Source organism: Homalodisca vitripennis, chromosome 5, assembly GCF_021130785.1.
Source record: "Homalodisca vitripennis isolate AUS2020 chromosome 5, UT_GWSS_2.1, whole genome shotgun sequence".
In the NCBI taxonomy this organism is placed as follows: domain Eukaryota; kingdom Metazoa; phylum Arthropoda; class Insecta; order Hemiptera; family Cicadellidae; genus Homalodisca; species Homalodisca vitripennis.
In genome coordinates, this window is record NC_060211.1 from 147,914,011 (window position 1) to 147,932,307 (window position 18,297).

At 34.0% G+C, this 18,297-nt stretch overlaps 1 protein-coding gene across 1 annotated transcript in view; it reads right to left on the reverse strand.

Annotated features, from left to right (window-relative positions):
• Positions 1 to 2,186: 2,186 nt before the first annotated feature.
• LOC124363003 (general vesicular transport factor p115) overlaps positions 2,187 to 18,297 on the reverse strand; it is a 38,082-nt gene continuing 21,971 nt past the window's right edge. The window contains exons 12-17 of the mRNA XM_046818042.1: positions 18,043 to 18,223; positions 13,963 to 14,216; positions 9,669 to 9,758; positions 8,716 to 8,799; positions 6,928 to 7,104; positions 2,187 to 4,784 (exon numbers count right to left, since the gene is read on the reverse strand). Coding sequence (XP_046673998.1) covers positions 4,716 to 4,784; positions 6,928 to 7,104; positions 8,716 to 8,799; positions 9,669 to 9,758; positions 13,963 to 14,216; positions 18,043 to 18,223 — 855 coding nt within the window. The 3' untranslated portion in view covers positions 2,187 to 4,715. The remainder of the gene's footprint in view (positions 4,785 to 6,927; positions 7,105 to 8,715; positions 8,800 to 9,668; positions 9,759 to 13,962; positions 14,217 to 18,042; positions 18,224 to 18,297) is intronic.

Sequence of the window (18,297 nt, forward strand, 5' to 3'; positions counted from 1 at the left end):
TTTTATTTAAATACTGTATGCATGTGTAACATATGTCAATTTTGTTTTGTTTTGCCTTACTTCCAATTATCCGTTAATTTTGATAACCCGGCACTACCGATCTTGATATAGGACCAGATGAGCAAGATCCTACTGCATCAAATGTAGTGGCACTATGCATAACAGAAACCAATCAACCTATCACCTTGCAGTTAGGACTAACCAAGATAGGCACAGAAATTTACACCAGCGTAACACCAGAAATGCAACTACTTTTGTACTACCAATTTATCATTTACTTTTTTTAACCCTCCATCAGGCGCTTAAAATTAGAAACACCATCAGGCGCTCACAGAGGTTTCCTCCAGGTTAGCGAATAATGGATATCATAGTCGTTTAAACTGTTTTTATTTGTTTAAATATTCATACTGATTTAATTACAATGCAATATATTCATTTTTAGAAATTAAATAAAAATTACTCTCTTATGTAATGAATTTTCCAAATAAGAAATTCAAAATTTTTTAAAATTTTATTGTATAATAACAACATGATTTATTTTAAGGAATAGTGCAATTAATTGTAAAAATGTTTAACCTACTGTAATAATATATGGAAATTAACTTAGTTTTTAACTTGTTACAAAAACAACTTACTTCAATTCTTGAGATATTATACAATTGTAATGTCAATTATTACTCTAAAATCAAAATTTATTCTTTACTAAAAATTTTTTTAACACTACACAAAGTTTCAAAACATTTTCCTTCTGGTTCTTATAACGACAATGTTCACTCCATAAACAGTACTGAAATGTTCCCTAGCACACGGGTACTGTACTGACAAGTCTCTCGTCTTCATTCTCCATTTCACAAAATTCAAATAAAATATATTGTAAAACTTAAAAAGAAACCATCACAGGTCACACATTTAGGCGCACACGGATTATTACTCCATAAAAACTAAACACTATAAGGCGCTCACGGAGATTTCGTCCAAGCACTACAAACACAACATCGGGTGCTCACGGAGGAATCGTCCAGTCTCGCACGGAAGTAGACCTCATACTGACAGATTTTGACAAAGATAAGCGGGAGGCTATTGTTTCGCTTCCCCGAAAGATGCTCGTGAAGTACACTGTGGGAAACGACTGCCAACATCAGAAAAGTAGTACTATTTTTAATAATAAAAATACACAGAGGAAAACTCCGTTTAGCGCCCGATGTAGGGTTAAAAAAAAGCTCAGCTATAAAGTTTTAACAGTATAGCTGACCACCTCAAGAAGAAAATGGGCAGAGGTAAACTATAAAACTGACAACATGGTTGGCAGATGGACCTTTCTACACAAAGAAAGAATTCTTTGAGCTTGTTACTTGTTCAGATCAAGCCTTTAACAATAACAATAGTTTGTCTCTTTTCTAGAGTTATGTACATTATATTAATATGTTCACGCCGATGTGGGACTCAAGAGCCCCACTCACTCTTTTTTTAACCGGTATGGGGCTCTATAGAGAGGCCCATTGCTATATGGTGAGTAGCCGTATTTTCAGTAGACTTATCAAAAGTATCATATGACATTTTGGAATGGCTTTTAATGCTTTTTACAAAAAAAAAACATTTTAATAGTTTTTTTTAAATATATAGAGCAAAATACAAACAGCATATTAAACAAATCAATAACATTGTGGTCATTTCAAATGTGTTAACTGATAAAGAAAACCATATTGCTTTCTTCATTATTTAAAAATAATGAATTGTCATTATAAATTAAATAATACTTTATTTGTAATATCTGGAATAAGTAAAATGGATACTACTCATTTCACGACAACTAATTATTCTAACTTGCAATATATTATACAACCATGGGCATATATCATAGAGGACTCAGGGGGTTCAAGCACCCCCAAAATGTTGAATTTACATTACATTAAAACTGCACCCAGCAGTTACTTTCTAAACCACTCAGTGAATCTGTTCCCCCTTCCCTACCGAAATAATTTTCTATAAGTGCCATTGTATGGAACATGAATGTAATAGTATAGTTTTCTCAAACTAACCTACATTGCTTCATGTCTGTACGTAACCTATTACTTGTGCAGAATACATATTATATTTCTACATTAATAACGGGTTACTCATTAGATGCCCGATCAATTTTCATGGGATTTAAAAAATACTGGAAAAATAAAAATTCAACAACTTTAAACAGTCTAACACATTATTTTATTAACATATTCATCAATAATCATTCGTATAAAACAATAAATTAACGCCTCCCTACACACATATAATTCTGAAACTTTACAAATACAACAGAAGAAACTATAAAAGAAATAAAATAACCAGAAATGTTATGGTTATTTGGTAGTTGAAGAAGCTTTGACTTATATCGTTTATTTCAAAAGATTTTGAATAATAACGAATTGTTTGTAACTTGAAGTAACTTAATTACAAAATATTGTATATATCGAATAAACATAGTTTATCAAATACATGAGCATAGATATATATTATAGTATTATGTTCTCAAACAGTTATAAAAATCAATACAGTTGTAGCTATCCATTACAGGAATGTCAGAGTATTATTCTACATGAAAGAACCATGCACCTTTCAGTTCAGAAAGAGGTCACTGCCAAACATTTTTATCCCCCATGAGTCTTTAATTAAAGATCTTCTGAATCAAAATAGCCATTATCCAAGGATATGAAAATGGAGTATTTTACTGTAAAAAGTAAGAATGTTTGTTTATTCTACAGTATATTAGTATACAGGAGTGAAGTTTAAATTAGCCGTTTTGAAGATTTCTTCTTTGGCAATTTCTTCAACATTTATTTTAGTGTTCCACAATTTCAAAAACAGCACTAATGAGAATAAAGTTGAATTTATAGATTTATATTGTATCTTAAGCATATTTTATAAGATAAATATGATTAATATATGTCCAGTAGCATATCCAAGAGACATTTTGGCACAGGTACTAATGATTACATGATTTTTTTAATGTTTCTGCTCTTACACTTTATTGGGAGTTACACTATTTATGAGTTTGTATGGATGAGATGGTTTACAGACTTGGATAGACACTTTATATCCATGTACTGTTAAAACTTTAAGAATTTAATATACACTTAATTTAGTAAACAAGAAAAGAAATAATCTGTGAATTACCTAAAATAAAGAGTTTGATTTGATGGAACCATTGTAGCACGTCCTTCATGTCCAAGCAAAGTACTAATAAAGCCCTTTATAAAAGGTAATAAAAATTCAATCAAATGTAAGGAAAGTACTCAATGCCTACAAAAGTTAATTAATATTTGCGTGGGCACTATAAAAGAGGTGAAGTTGTAATTTTTTTTAATCTAGTTAGTAATCAGGCTGTATTACGTAATCAGAGCCGATGATTCTGACAAATGACAACTGATGGTCTGAGGTCTAAGGAATCATGGGATGGAAATCTGGGTTATGATTTAGCTTTCAAATTATGATAGGGAATTTATTAATACAATTTTTTTTTAGTTCAGATATGTAAAGAGGATGGGGCTCTTCAACTATCAGTTTTTGTGGCAACAGTTCTCCAATGCAATTATTTATCAATAGTTATAGAAATTCGTATTTATAAAATAAAAAAAGGAATAAAATGAATGTGAAGAAATAGTCAGTGCTTGAAATGTGTTAAAAAAACAGCTTATTACACAATGATCTTCACTCTCAACAGTTAGAGTAGAACACTCCGATTCAAAGGCATTTTCAATTCATTTACTACAAACCCTACCTTCTCATGAGTTGTCCTCATGAAGATTTTGATTCAGAAGCTTTTAAATCAAGTTTTACGAGAGATAAAGTTTTTGGAGGTAACCACTTTCTTATTTGAATTGTACTAGGTCCTTTCATAACAAGTGAAAATATGAATTCCCTATTGGGGATAAACTACCTGGTAGAAGCTAGGACTGCATTTGAGTATAGGTTTTATAATTCAAGTCAATAGGTGAAGTAATTACCTTAATACAGTATAAAGAATTATCTTTTTCTAGTATTAGTTAGAAAGTCAGAACCTTTCTAAAGTCAGAGTCTTAAATCGCTCAACCCTCACAAAATTTTGATGCAATAAGTGTTTTTAATGTGATAAAATAGTGGACATTTTTCTCTGAAACAAAATGTCAGTTATAAAACTATAACAAAATATTTCGTTACTTTTACTTCTCTAATATAATCTTGCATTCAAAATGTCTTGATTAAACACTCACAAAATACAAAATTTATTAAAATAGCACACAAATTTAATGTTGTGACTAAAGATAAATTACATTACTTAAAAACAAAAATAAAAAAATTATCCACAAACAAAACACCTAGGGAATGTTCAAAATAAACTATAAATAGTTACATATGGCATATTTGAATTCCAATTTACAATTATTCTAGTCAACAAAGGTTTTTGGCAAGTTCAGTTATCAGATATTATGTTAATTTCTGAGACAATTCAGTAGAAATGTCCACTAAGGCACAAAACAACAAATTAACTAGCAATCACGCAGTTTCAAACCCAACAACAAATAGTTATTGAAGTGATGTTGCACCACAAATGTATTTTCAGCTGCAACATTTTACATCAACATCAGTCTGTGGTACATGAAGTTGTGCTTGAATGTGCAACAGAGAGCCCAGGTCAAGGACTAACAACTTTTTCAAACTTAGTGAAACCCGATTTGTGTCAAATACTGTGCTGGCTTTTAACTTTGAGAGATTCGATCTTCATTTGGCGTGTCCACTTCATCATCTAAATCTTCATCTTCATCAACCTGGGCAGATCATATGAATTTTCAAACACCATTTATATAAATATTCACACACCTTTGTTAAACTAAATTTTCTCATTAATTAAATCATACTTTAAAGCTATCTTTTATGGCTTTAAATATAAGCATAGACCAAGATGGATTAACTTTTAAATTAAATTACTGCATACCAACATAGCCATCAATGATTTCTTGCAATGTTTTAAATGTAGGAAAGATCAAGTAATATCCTATTTTGATCTCAATGAGTAAGAATTTTCATTTCAATTCCCTTGAGGAGAGAATTAAGATGAAAGTTCTAATTAGGAACCAATAACCCACAAAGTGAGTGTTGGCAAACTTTAAATACAAGAATTTACCTAGTTGGATTTCATTTTTCAATCCTGATAAGACAAATTATGTTTTAGTAACTTTCCCACATAATATACAGTGTGGCGCAAAAAGAATGCATGGATTTGAGTAGCGTAGTATCAGTGAAGGAGAGCTGTCAGAGACCACCGAGTGACACCATTTTGTGAGTTTGATCGTTCAGTTTGACTAGCAATGGCGCCGCGGACCATGTAACATTGGTTGTTTACTGGTGAACAGTATTTAAAACAAAATGAATCTGTCATCAATGTTCAATGAAACTTCCGTTGAGAGTTTAATATCGAATGTAATGGTTCGATACATAATCGCAACCAAATACTTCATTGGGTAAACTCGTTTCCTACAACAGGATCAATTACAAAAAGTAAATGATCGTCCTCGTAAGGCGTTAGCTCTAAACAATTTTGACAGAGTTAGAACCTCTTCTTTATACTCTTCACCACTCTAAGCAGCGTGATTCGACCTTGGGCATACCACTTCCGTCGCTACAGCGCATCCTGTCATGTGAGTTAAAATTCCATCCTTACAAGATTATGATAGCAAGGATAATCTTGTATCAACCCACAAGTAAAGTAGCTTCACGAAAGTGATTTTGATCAATGAAGAATTTTTTGTGAGAGAATGCTTGATGTTGTTACAAATAACAATGATGTTTTAATGATCAGTGATATAGCTTACTCCATTTGAATGGATATGTAAACAAGCAGAATTGTCGCTATTGGGCAGCTAGCAATCCAAAAGAAATGCATCAAAAAATCACTGCAGTCTTAAAGTTACGGAGTGTTCTCGAAAATTGGTACCGCTAGACATTATTTTTTTGAAGAGGGAGGTGCAACTGTCAAATTTAATTCTCAACGTTATGAGGAAATGCTACACACATTTTTGCAGTCACAACTTGCAGCTTTGTAAATTAACAGGGCAGAAATATGCATGAATTAGGACTTTACTATGAATTAATGCATAAGGTCACTATCTTTCTGATATTATTAAAAAAAATTAAGTGCTTTGGAATTCTTAATGTCCAATTCTCAAATTTGTTTGTTTGCTGTTGTTTTGGTGTTTTATTAACCAAAAATGTTTCTGTGGTTAAATTAAAGTTACTTATAGCATTTTAAAATACATACTGTACGTCCTTTTAGGACTACTCTGTATATTCAGATTGTAAAAAGGACTTTGAGATTACGAGAGTTAAAACATTATGTATATTAGTTGGGATTTAATTCAAACATTATTTACAACTATACTAATGGCCAATCCCTGACAAGCATGTAAATAAGGGAATTCAGCTGTTATAAAAATTAAAACTGTTATACTGTTAGTGCCAATACTCTAGATTTATTTGCTGATTCACTTGTTTTTTGACATCCCTTGTTCAAAACTGTAATAAAATGGCTTACTCAGTTTCAAAAATTCAAAAACCTTAAAGTATCAAAATTTGTGTAATAGCTCTTACAAATTTTATTTTTATTTTATGGAATGTCATTGTTCTCATTTTATCAAGCATTGGAGATTTTGCTCAACTTAATTTATGCTTACCATAAAGATTTTCCACTGATTCGTCAGGATAATCAAGGAGCATATTACTTACTGAAACATGAACTCTGAGAACCTAAAGATCTCCCTATGCAACAAACTAACTTATCTAAACGAAAATAGTTAAATAAAAGTTGTTTAATGTTTTTTTTATTGAACAGGCAATATCAACAATCTTACTGTTTTTAGCTGTTACAGGTTGTTCTCAGACAATTTGTTATGGCAGATCACTAGTTTATGTTACCTTTTCTCCGAGTGCCCTCAAGCGCAGTTTGAAGTCACCCAGCTTGGCATCCTGGTCAGCCAGAAGTTCCAAAAGATCCTCCTGGTCTCGCTTGAGCCTGGCCAACTCCACAGAGTCCTCAGTAAGAGTCTCTATCCTCTTCTGAGCCTCTGTCACCTCCTGTCGTAGCCTCTCCACCTGGTACAGATTATACACTTTATGGCAAAAATAATCAAGGCTACGATGATTGGGTTTTTTCATTCCAACAAAACTCCTCCAAAGATTCTTGCTGATTTAATATCCTCCCGGGGATTCGCCTCTTACCGCCCCAATGGGAAGCATGGCACTAAAGTCTGATTCCCACCAACTGCGAAATACAATCCGTTATCCGGTTTTTGACAGCAAGGAACATTTCATCAGCGAATATTCGTAGATAGATAAGTGATGTGTAGCCCTAATGTGAAAGCAAAGTGCAAAAGTGGGTGAGAGCTTTCAAAGGTAGACAAAAAATATCCATGATGAACCGCAATCTGGCCGGCCATCAGTGATCACAGAAGATTTGGTCAGTGTCGTTGAAAAGATTTGTAATTGACCACCCTTTGTACTGTCCAGACTTGGCACCAAGCGACTTTCACTTGTTTTGCTACCTAAAGGAGTTTCTTGGCGTAAGTGCTGCAACACCGATGAAGAGATGAAAGAAACAGTTAAAATTGGTCATTCTCCCAGGTGACAAGACTTCTACAACATCGGCGTTCAAAAGCTCGTAGAAACGTTATGACAAATGGAAACTATATTGAAAAATAAAAAAGATGTCAGGAATCAAACAAAACACAAGATTTTTTAAATATGTTATTTTTTATAAAAAATGTTATCTTACTTTTCAGATGATCCTCTTAAGTAAATAGTGACAATAACAACATTAAGGTTTTCTATAATAGTATCCTATAGTCAGTGGAACCTAGTTCAACAAATATAACAGATCTTTGACATATAGATTATTATTTATGTTAATGATCTTAAATTCATATTTAATGTTTTATTTTTTATGTTAAAAAGTTAAATGAAAATTTGTAAGTTGAATAAAAACTATTCTAAGCTCTTCTTTAGAGTAAAAGAAGTCTCACACTAGAGCCTCTGGCGAAGACCCAGTAAGTTAACTGCTCTATTGTGCACAGAGCTTTAAAGTGCATGTAACGTTTAAATAACGGTACAATTTATAAAAATAAAATAATTTTAACATTTGTGTAGAAATAATTAAGGAAATCTTTGTCCTATCCGTGTTGAAGTCTTTAGTAATTAATCTTACACCGAAATTAGGGCTGGAATCCAGAAGATATTTTATCTTGGTCACATTTTTGTCCAAATTGAAGGACACAATGAAGGATGTTCTGATAGATAGTCAAGAACTTGTATGCAATTGTCTCCTGCCTGTTCTTAAAATCACTGTACCATTATAAACCTGAACCCTTGTCGGGACATAATCTTTCATGCACGTGTACTAGATTCTATTGTGAAGTGCTGTTCCAGTAAAAGCTCTATTTTTTATGTTTTAGGTAGGCCTTTTTGCAGCATCTGTTTTTCTAATTGCATCATAGCCCAAACAAAACTTGATAACTAGAGGAATTCTTAGTTTATGCAACCCATCAAAAGTAAATGACTGAAGTACTGTGCTCATTGCTTTACAAAAAAAAAACTGTATAGTACTATTTGATTAACACATCACTGCTGTTAAATATATTGTCTGCCCAATAAAATCCACAAATGTTAAATAATTAACCATTTATTTTGTTTACAACTTCCAGTACTGACCTCCTCACTTTGTTGACTACTGTTATCAATTACTGAGGTTTTCTGGAAACTGTTGTTCAGTCTTGCTTCAGTCAACTCTTCATTCTAGAAAAAGATCAATTGATTCAATAAACATATATATACTCTACAAGCTAAAATCATTTAAAAGTGGAATATGGTTATATACAATTTAATTGTTTTAACCTAAGCACCAACATCACAGCATTTTGAAGTAGAAATACAACACTATTCAGTGAATTTAAAGCAATGTTTTTATATAATAAATGAGTTTTTAATTGTGTACTGAAATAAAAAAGCACTGTAAGTCACTAGCATTTGCAAATCTATCTAGTCACTTCCCTATTTGTATCTTACATCCTGCCTTCTATTTCAGAGCTGGAACTATACAAAACAGATCAGTCAAGTGAAAATCTTAGCACTATCGTGTATATGATGCAAGTATTCAAATAAACTACAGCCTAAAGAAGGGAGTAGTATGTACTACAGTTTCTTCAAAAGCTTCCCACTGACTGTATAAGGTAGTTTCTCTTGAAAATATAGCACAACAACGGTTTTAGTGTCACAGAGGTAGCTTGTATAATCATTTAGAAACCCCGTTAAACAGTAAAAATAGTTATTTACTCAGTTAATATAACAATTTCTAGTAAAAATCAACAAATATGACAAAAGAATTATATACAGCCTCAATATAATAGGGTATTATACATAATCAATTATGCACACGACACAATTTGACATCCATGTGCTTTTTAGAAACAACTCAGGTATGCCATAAAAAATTACTGAACGTAGTAGCACACAAGATGGCATTTGATTTGAATAGATATCTTCAACTTGTCTAAACCATTTCAATACACCTTTTTTGTATGTAACCTATAATCAATTACAATCTTATATAATGAGTAAATGAAATGATAATAATTAGATTTCTACAGCAATAATGATGTACCTACCAGTCTCTTGATAATAGCATCTTTATTATCCAGCTCTGCTCTTAAATCAGCTGTTCCATCGCCTTCAATAGTTATACCTCCAGAGCTCACCTAAAATTTTAAAAAAATATATATTTCTATAACAAATTCAAATCAAGGTTATCATATGCTCGTCTCCGTCTGGAAGAATATATATGTTTTTCCTGGTAGTACATAGTGAGATAGTAACTGTCGGTATGACGTATCTAAATGGGTAAATACTAAGTAAAGGGTTAATCATGTAGATTTGATGTAGTCCAGGACACATCCAAAGCATTTTAAGTTCTATAAAATTATAGAAAAATGCAAAATGATGTTCAACATGTTGTTGAAATTTCTGTTCCATCTTATGCAATATTTACAAGAAAGGTGTCAGCATGGGTCTTGTAGACGAAATTAAATACTTAAAAGCTATTTACATGAACAGTTTTGGGACTAAAAACTTTACTCTGATGGCACTTTTTAAATTTAATTAGAAGGTTGAAACTGAAAATATTTGCACAGCATCAAGAATATTCTGTACCATTCCTCCTGTTAGTAAATTTTAATCAGAAGCACATCGAACTTTTTATCCCATTGAAGCAAATAAAAAATTATAATATTTCTAAAATTTAATATAGACCAGATTGACACTTCACCCTTCTTCCCTCCTCCAACACCAGTTTCCTGATTCATCGCAAACAGTTCTGTAATTTATAAATTATTATTACTTTTTCAATTGACTTCTCACACACACACACACACACACACAAACACACACACACACCACACGCGCGCGCACACACGCACGCACGCGCACACGCGCACACACACACACACACACACACACTACTTTGATTTTGTATAACGTGTGATCTGACAAGATCAATTGCTCAAAATTTACCATACCTGGAAAGTTCAGTCATTCCACAACTCAAGCATTGAAAGTTCTGCATGTTTATAAATAATAAATAGTTGACTAATTAAAAAATACTCATGCAGAATTAATAGTACAGTAGAGTCCCGTTAATCCGACCTAATTGGGACCGAGCCCTATTCGGATTATGTGATTGTTCGGATTAGCCAGAATTACAGAAAAATACGGTTTTAAACTTGAGAATGGGTCTATTTTGTTATAGAATTATCAACATTGTTTATTAAAACATGTTATCTGACTGTTGCATTGTATTTCTTGACAAATAAACGTGTTTGCGAATACTAAGCACATTTACTGTATTTAGTGTGAGAGTTCTATTGTTAAGCAATGTGAGCGTACTGGATATTGTACGGGTCCACGCGTTCAAATACGAAACTACGCGTCATCCAATAGACTCTCTTTAATGCGACAGAAGACAATAACTGAATTTATGTCTTTTAACAATTAATATTGTACTCAATAATAATATCAGTACTGTACATCCAATTTTTGTTTGATTTCACTTCTTAATACAGTAATTTAACTCATACTTAACCTATAAGTTTCAATTTGGTGCTGTATTTAACTTCATTATTTATGTACTGTACCGTACACAATTTGTCTTAAGAAAATACTGTATGTCTATTTAATTAAAGTTTTCTTTGTTTATGTACGAAATGATGCACCCATTTTCATTTTTTATGCAATTAGTTCCTATAACTGTTGATTATCGTTATAAATAATTCCTCCTGGACCTGTTCGGATTAACCGACGTTCGGATTACACGTGTTCGGATTAGCAGGACTCCACTGTTTTAGATTTAGTACTTGAAGAGGATTTGGACACATACTATTTGATTTGATACCAAACTTAACTTTTCGTACATTCCTAATGCATTGTTTGTCACAACGCTCAATCTTTTCATAAAAAAACTCAGTGGAATGGGCTTAAACCATTCATAGCCCAGGGGGCAGACAGGAATTTTTCCGCACTACTACAAAAAGGGGCAGATGTAGAATCTATGTGTCTTGTAACAACTTTTAGAGCAAGTTTCTATTTAGGTTATATCCCAAAGTCGTGAAGAAGAGCCTTACATGTGTTCATTAGGAAAAAGGGAAACAGAGACAACTCTTTACCCCAAACCTACAGACCAATAAGTCTCACCTGCTTTATGGTCAAAACAATGGAGAAAGTTCTGAACAGATATGTAAAAATGAGGTACTCAGAAACTCGTCCTTACTGATTAGTATTCAGCAGGCATTTACAGTTTGGAGATCCACATTAACAGCACTGCATAGTTTAGTTGGAAGTGTGAAAAAGGCCTTAGAAAATAAAGAAATCATAATGTGTGCTTTGAATAATATAAGCATAATACAAACTTTTCTTCCATAGAGAGTGTGGCGAGAAGGATAGTCTGAATCACTTTCACAATTCAGAATCACTTGGTTGATGAGTCTATTAGAAAACATATATATAATCATAACTTTAAATGAAGAATCAATCACTGCAGTGGTGCGGAGGGGATGCCCACAGGGAGTGCTCTCTCACCACTGCTGTGAGCCATGGAGATGGACGATCTAATTGAGGCTGAACGGGATGGTCTAATCTTGCAGACCTTTGCGGCTTATCTGGAGCTTGGCATAAGATCAAAGAATGGTTTATCATTGAAAAGGAAGTTGGAAGAAGAAATAACTTTTATAGAAAACTGGTGTAAGAAAAAAGTAAAATCCCAGATAAAACTGTAGTGGTTCCATTTACCAATAGAATGAAGCTTCATTTGGAAGTGAGTGGTGAATGGAATTATAATAAAGTATACAACGGAAGTTATATATCTGACAGTAATGTTGGACCAGAAACTTACCTGGAATTTACGTCAAGAAATGGTACTATCAAAAGCCACTGGAGCACTTGGGGCCTGTAGGAGGCTTTTCTTGAAGACTTGAGACCTCTAGCCTGAACTTATCTTCAGGTTACATCAGGTTGTGTTAAACCTATGGTGACATATAGCTTTGGTGTGGTGGCCTACAGTAAAGAAGCAAACCGCAACCAGGGCATTACAGTCATTGCAGAGGCTGGCATGCTTGGGAGTAAGTGGAGAAATGAACTCGTGTCCAGAACTGGCACTAGAGGCCATATTTGGCCTTCTACCTTTAGGGACAGAAGTCAAGAAAAGAGGCAGTTTAAGTGGTATTAAACTTATGAGCAAAAATAAAATACAAAAACGAATAAATAAGACACATGGCCACTCTAATAGAAATAAAGGGAATAGAAATGATGACTGTACACAGTCTCGACATAAAAACCAAAAGTTTTGATTTTGAATAACCATACAAGATTACTATAGGAAATGAAACGGAGTGGCAGGAGAAAATTAGAGATCCCCAGGACAGAGGCCGGTTGTGTTCTATACAGATGGCTCGGATTCGGTACTGGAAATCCTTGAACCAGGTGTAAGACATACTGAGGCCCTAGGCTCCAAAAAGTTTGAGCCATAGAAATATGTGCACAGCTAATGATAATCAAGAAATATAATGAGCAAAAATTCTTATTCTTTCAGACAGTCTGGCAGCTCTTAAGGCGTTAAGAGACTACGAGTTTGATTCAAGGCTGGTGTTTAGCTGTCACCAAATGCTAAAGGAACTACCGGTAGCAAAATTTAACCAGGTAGAACTGGTGTGGGTATTAGGTCATGAAAGATTAGCAAGAAAGAGGGCAGAATCCACATTGACAGGTACGGAACCTCACTTTGAAATGATTAATTACGGAAAAGGGTTCATAACGAAATGGCAAAGAAAATTTGAACTTTCAAGTGACATAACCCCCAAGGATTAAGAATGTCAAATCTATTCATAGACCCGCTACGGAAATGTAATAAAATGGCTTTGACCTTACAAAAAAAGAATTCTGATAGGAATGTTAACAGACCATGGACCTCTCCTGAAACACCTTATGAGACTAGGACTGAGTGACTCAGAAGTCTATATTCTGCGCTGAGGATGAGGAGTCAGCAGACCGTCACTGGCTGAACTGTCCAGCCATCTCAAAACATCAACTCAGGTAGATAGGAAAGGCCTTTTCTGAGCCCTGTGATAACAGAGAGGTGAACCCCAGTAATTTAGCAGAGTTTTGTTATAGTTTGCAGCTTGATGGTAATTAATAGTTATGGGAGCACAAAAGACCTCTGGTAACAATGCATTGGGCTTGTTAGCCATACCTCACCAGGAAAAAAAGAAAAATATACATAACTTTCTACAAACTATTAAAAGTACTGTATTTAAATATCTGCTAAAATTATGAAAGATAATGGTAACGTTTTCTATACTATCAATTCCTATTCTTCAAACTAGCTAAATACTACTGTAGATTGAGTCAGAATGATACCTGAGCTCTAAGAACCATATTCTGATCTCTCAACTGCCCCAGGGAATTGTTCAACTCCTCGTTCTGAGCAGTCAACATATTGATCTCGTGTCGGAGACTGTCTACAGTCAGTTTTAAATCGTTCAGTCTCTTATCTTGCTCCCGGATCAGGTCCTTATATTGCATCACCATTGCACTTTCTGTCGGCGTCAACTCCATGTCCCCGTTCATCAGGTCCGCCACCGCCTTTGCTGTCACTGTCTTGATTATCATACCTTAAAACATATTAATTGTGTGTTTAAAAAAAGTATATTAATAAAAATGTATAACTTTTCATGGCTCTTAAAAGTGAGTTAAAATTAAGATTTTAAATATTAACTATTGTGAATTTATTGTAGCCTGCACTGTAGTTTCAGCAACAGGAAAACATTGTTCAACAATTCTTCTTTATAACTCTACAAAACTTCTATCACAAGATTTTATTAAAGCGACTAGCTTCAGCTAGAGATAAATTACTTTTCAGGTAACAAATTGAAAATTAATACATTCATTCATCAATTATTGTTGTCAAAGTATTTTCCTATTTCTAAATGCAACAAAACGAGTCATTTTACTTTATAGAGACTGTGACTCAAGATTCTCAGTTCATTTGTTTAATTCCTTATTGGCAAGTGAGTGTTTAGTTTATTAGCTAATTAGCTAAACAATCTGATATACTGTACTGAGTTTTACAATGGATGAAGGGTAGGGGTGTCAATGATAACCAATTTTACTTGAGTTTTGTGCGAGTGAACTATACAAGATTACTATAGGAAATAAAACGGAGTGGCTGGAGAAAGTTAGAGATCCTCAGGACAGAGGCCGGTTATATGCTATACAGATGGCTCGCGAATGGCAACGGATTCTGTACTGGGAATCCTTGAACCAAGCATAAGACATACTGAGGCCCTAGGCTCCAAGAAGTTGGAGCCATTGAAATATGCGCACAGTTAATGATAATCAAGAAATATAATGAGCATAACAAGATTACAAATAGTATGTACCTGGTATTACCATTTTTGATGCTATCATTATCCATACATTGCCTTTGAAATACTGATCTTTATACAGACAGTTCTTTTAAGTATTAAAGAGCAGGATGAGCTGATATCGCCTCTAGCAGCTTTTCACCCTCTTCAGTAGTTTCGTAGTCTCTTAAGACATTATGATGAACGTGTGCACATTCCACCCAAATCGCTCATAACTGCGGCTAAGTTTGCCCCCAGACCATACTCGCTACAATTACTAACTATAGCCAGTCCAGTTGCAGTCGTGTTAGGGACAATGGTCCGATTTAAAACAGCTAACCAGTACTCAGCTCCTATTGCTAGTGTCACTTCAAGGACAGTGCCACTTAACCCTCTAAGTTCCTAGTGACATTATGATGTACAATGAGGAGGACATTTACCATACAGTGAAATTGTTGCAAAGATCTAAAGTATTAAAGAGATATTGAGACCTATACAACATTGGTTTAGAAGCAGCCAAACATCTTTAGTTCAGCTCTTGTAACAAGCTGCTCATTACTTTAGCTAAACACTTTGTGAATATTATTTACAAACCACGTAGAAAATCTTGTTTTCACACATGGTTAGTGAAAATATTTCTGTTTAGATTACTAGTAGTAGCTATTACTGGAGATTACTTGATTCAAAATTGATCTTTAAAGGGGATTGCAGTTGGCATTGTGCAGCTGACAATTTTTTTCTACTGAGATAAATCCAGTTAATTACGGTTCTAAATTAACTAAAAAAATACAAGATAGTACATTTTTATAAAAATACAAAAGTATTTTAAAAATCTGAACAAAATTTAGAAATGTTAATGAGAATGAGACCTTGAGATGAAAACAGAAATTAGAAATGAGTGTAAGGTCTTTGTATTCATATCAGCCCTTTAACCCTTATAACGTCACAGACGCCGTATGGCGCATCGACAAACTATCTCCAAACGGCAAAGATGCGGTACGGCGCATCGACACAAAACTGCGTGTATAGCAAATTTAAGTTCCTTTTAAATCCGATCAATGTCACTAACGGTATGCGTCAACCATGTGTGTGGGTTATTGACCTATGTTGTAACAGGTCAAATTACGACATTTGAATATTCGCAGGGAATTGGCAGACTGTGACGTCAGTGAATCGGCAGACTGTGACGTCAGTGAATCACATGTTGTCGGAATTGAGATTTATTTAATTAATAACAAAGAAATATATTAAACTTTATACGGGAAAAGATTTAATTAATTAAAATGAATTAAACATAACAAAAATTCGTGTTTTACAAAAGTACTAAATAAAATTATGCAGAAAAGCCAATTGTGGGATAAATGACTTGTATATTGATGACGTCATAAAGCACATGGGACTCGTAACAAAATGGCGCACAACTACATGGGGCGTCAACAACACTAAAAAAACCGACACGCAGCAATGTCAAGCGTCAAAATATAGCTGTCGCGTTACATTGTTTGAAACAATAGACGCGGTGTCTAGACACTCTCCCCGCCACACGGCACAGACGCCGTACAGCGCGCGCGCTTTTGTTTGCAGTTTGGCTTCAGGTAGTGCGTGTCTAACCATCGCTGAGTCGGTTTCCTTCGTCGTGTTTTCTGTTTATATGGTTTTTATTTATTTGTTAAATGTATTGATATCTTAGTTTTAGTATTCATTTAGTGTTTTTAGTGTCATTTTAGTGTTTTGTGTCACCTATTTAGTGTTCAGGTACTTTGGGATTATACCGACCACACCAGTATGAAGAACACAAAAATATAAATTTATAGCTAAACAAACATGATAGAACGAAAAAACAACTCTTTAATTACAAAATTACAAACTTACAAGCATTTCCAGGCATTGTGATCGGTATTGTTCTCGCTGTTATCTTATCTTTCTCGAGAATCCCGATTACGACAGGCCACGCGGCATCACATGATTTGCGCGGTACATAATTGCCTTTCCATTACAATTCAATTTATATTTCTGATCAGATCCTCTAGAATTTGATATTTTACTGATAGGTACTATCTCGAGGGATGTTTTTCTTTCGTTGACATCAGCGAGAAGGCATAGCACTCACATTTTGGGTGGCGGAATATGATCAAGGATAAAAACAAGTTTTGAGTGTTTTTTCAATAAAGAGTTTAGTTTTAGTTTGATCATGTTTGTTTTTATTGAATTTTTGTGTTTGGAGAAATGTATAGGTAAAAACACGGAAGTACAACAAAGCGACGCACCAGCTGAACGGGTGGCGAGACTCTGCAATCACGTTATCTACTAGACCGCTCGACTTTGACCTCTGTCTGAGGATGGGGAGGGGTTTGCGATAAGACAATTCCTGTTTTATATTGACGAAATATTGTTCTACGCTAATCTAGTAATCAGTAAAAGCAAAATGTCAAATAACGATTCATGTCTGGGTGTGGTCGGTATAATCCCAAAGTACCGTGTTCATTATTAGTGATAAATAACATGTCTCGTAACATTGACGATCCTGAGTACAGTGACTTTATAATTTTAAAATTTTTACTTTTTTATACTTACCATAATTATAGAAAGTAAAAATAAAAATGAACTTTACACATTAAAATTTTTTTTTTTTTTATATTGTGCCGTTTGCTGTAAGTCCTGAAAAGATATACTGACGTTATAAGGGTTAAAAGCACCATGTTGAAAAAGAATGATCTTAAACCACCGAAATTATAATTAATGTCTTTATTATGTAAACATATTACAAAATAAGCTTTTTAAACTAAAACATTGATTCAAACATTGTTTAGTACATGTAAGACACTTCAAGGAACTAGTAAGAGATGTACTTAGAGTGGTTAATGCAGAGACTAAATAACAGCTGAGACTAATAACAGTTGAGGATGGTGGAACATGTTTATACTTACACATTAGCTACTTGACATTGCACATCTCTACAGCAGTTTCTTCATCCAACCTGAAATATTTTCATTGAAATGTGTCCAACTGAAATAATATATGAATGCTTCAATGCTCTGAAATTATATTTTATAGCCTTTTTATCAAATTCTCTGAAGAGGGAACATAAAAGTACCTTCGAGAGCCTTGAAGAGCTTGCAGAACTCATGGTCCAGAAGGAGTTCCGAGGGAGTGTGGGGTCTCAGCTCCGGGTGTTTGGCAGCCTTGCTGTACTGCTCGTGACGACTCACTTCTCCCAGCTTGGACAGGAACACCTCATGGCCGATCCGTTTTTCTATCAGGTGTCTCAGGTTTTCCTGCAATACAGCCCTAAACTAGCTAACGTACAAGACAAACTATGATATATCAAAGTTCTTCTTAGGATTAAATT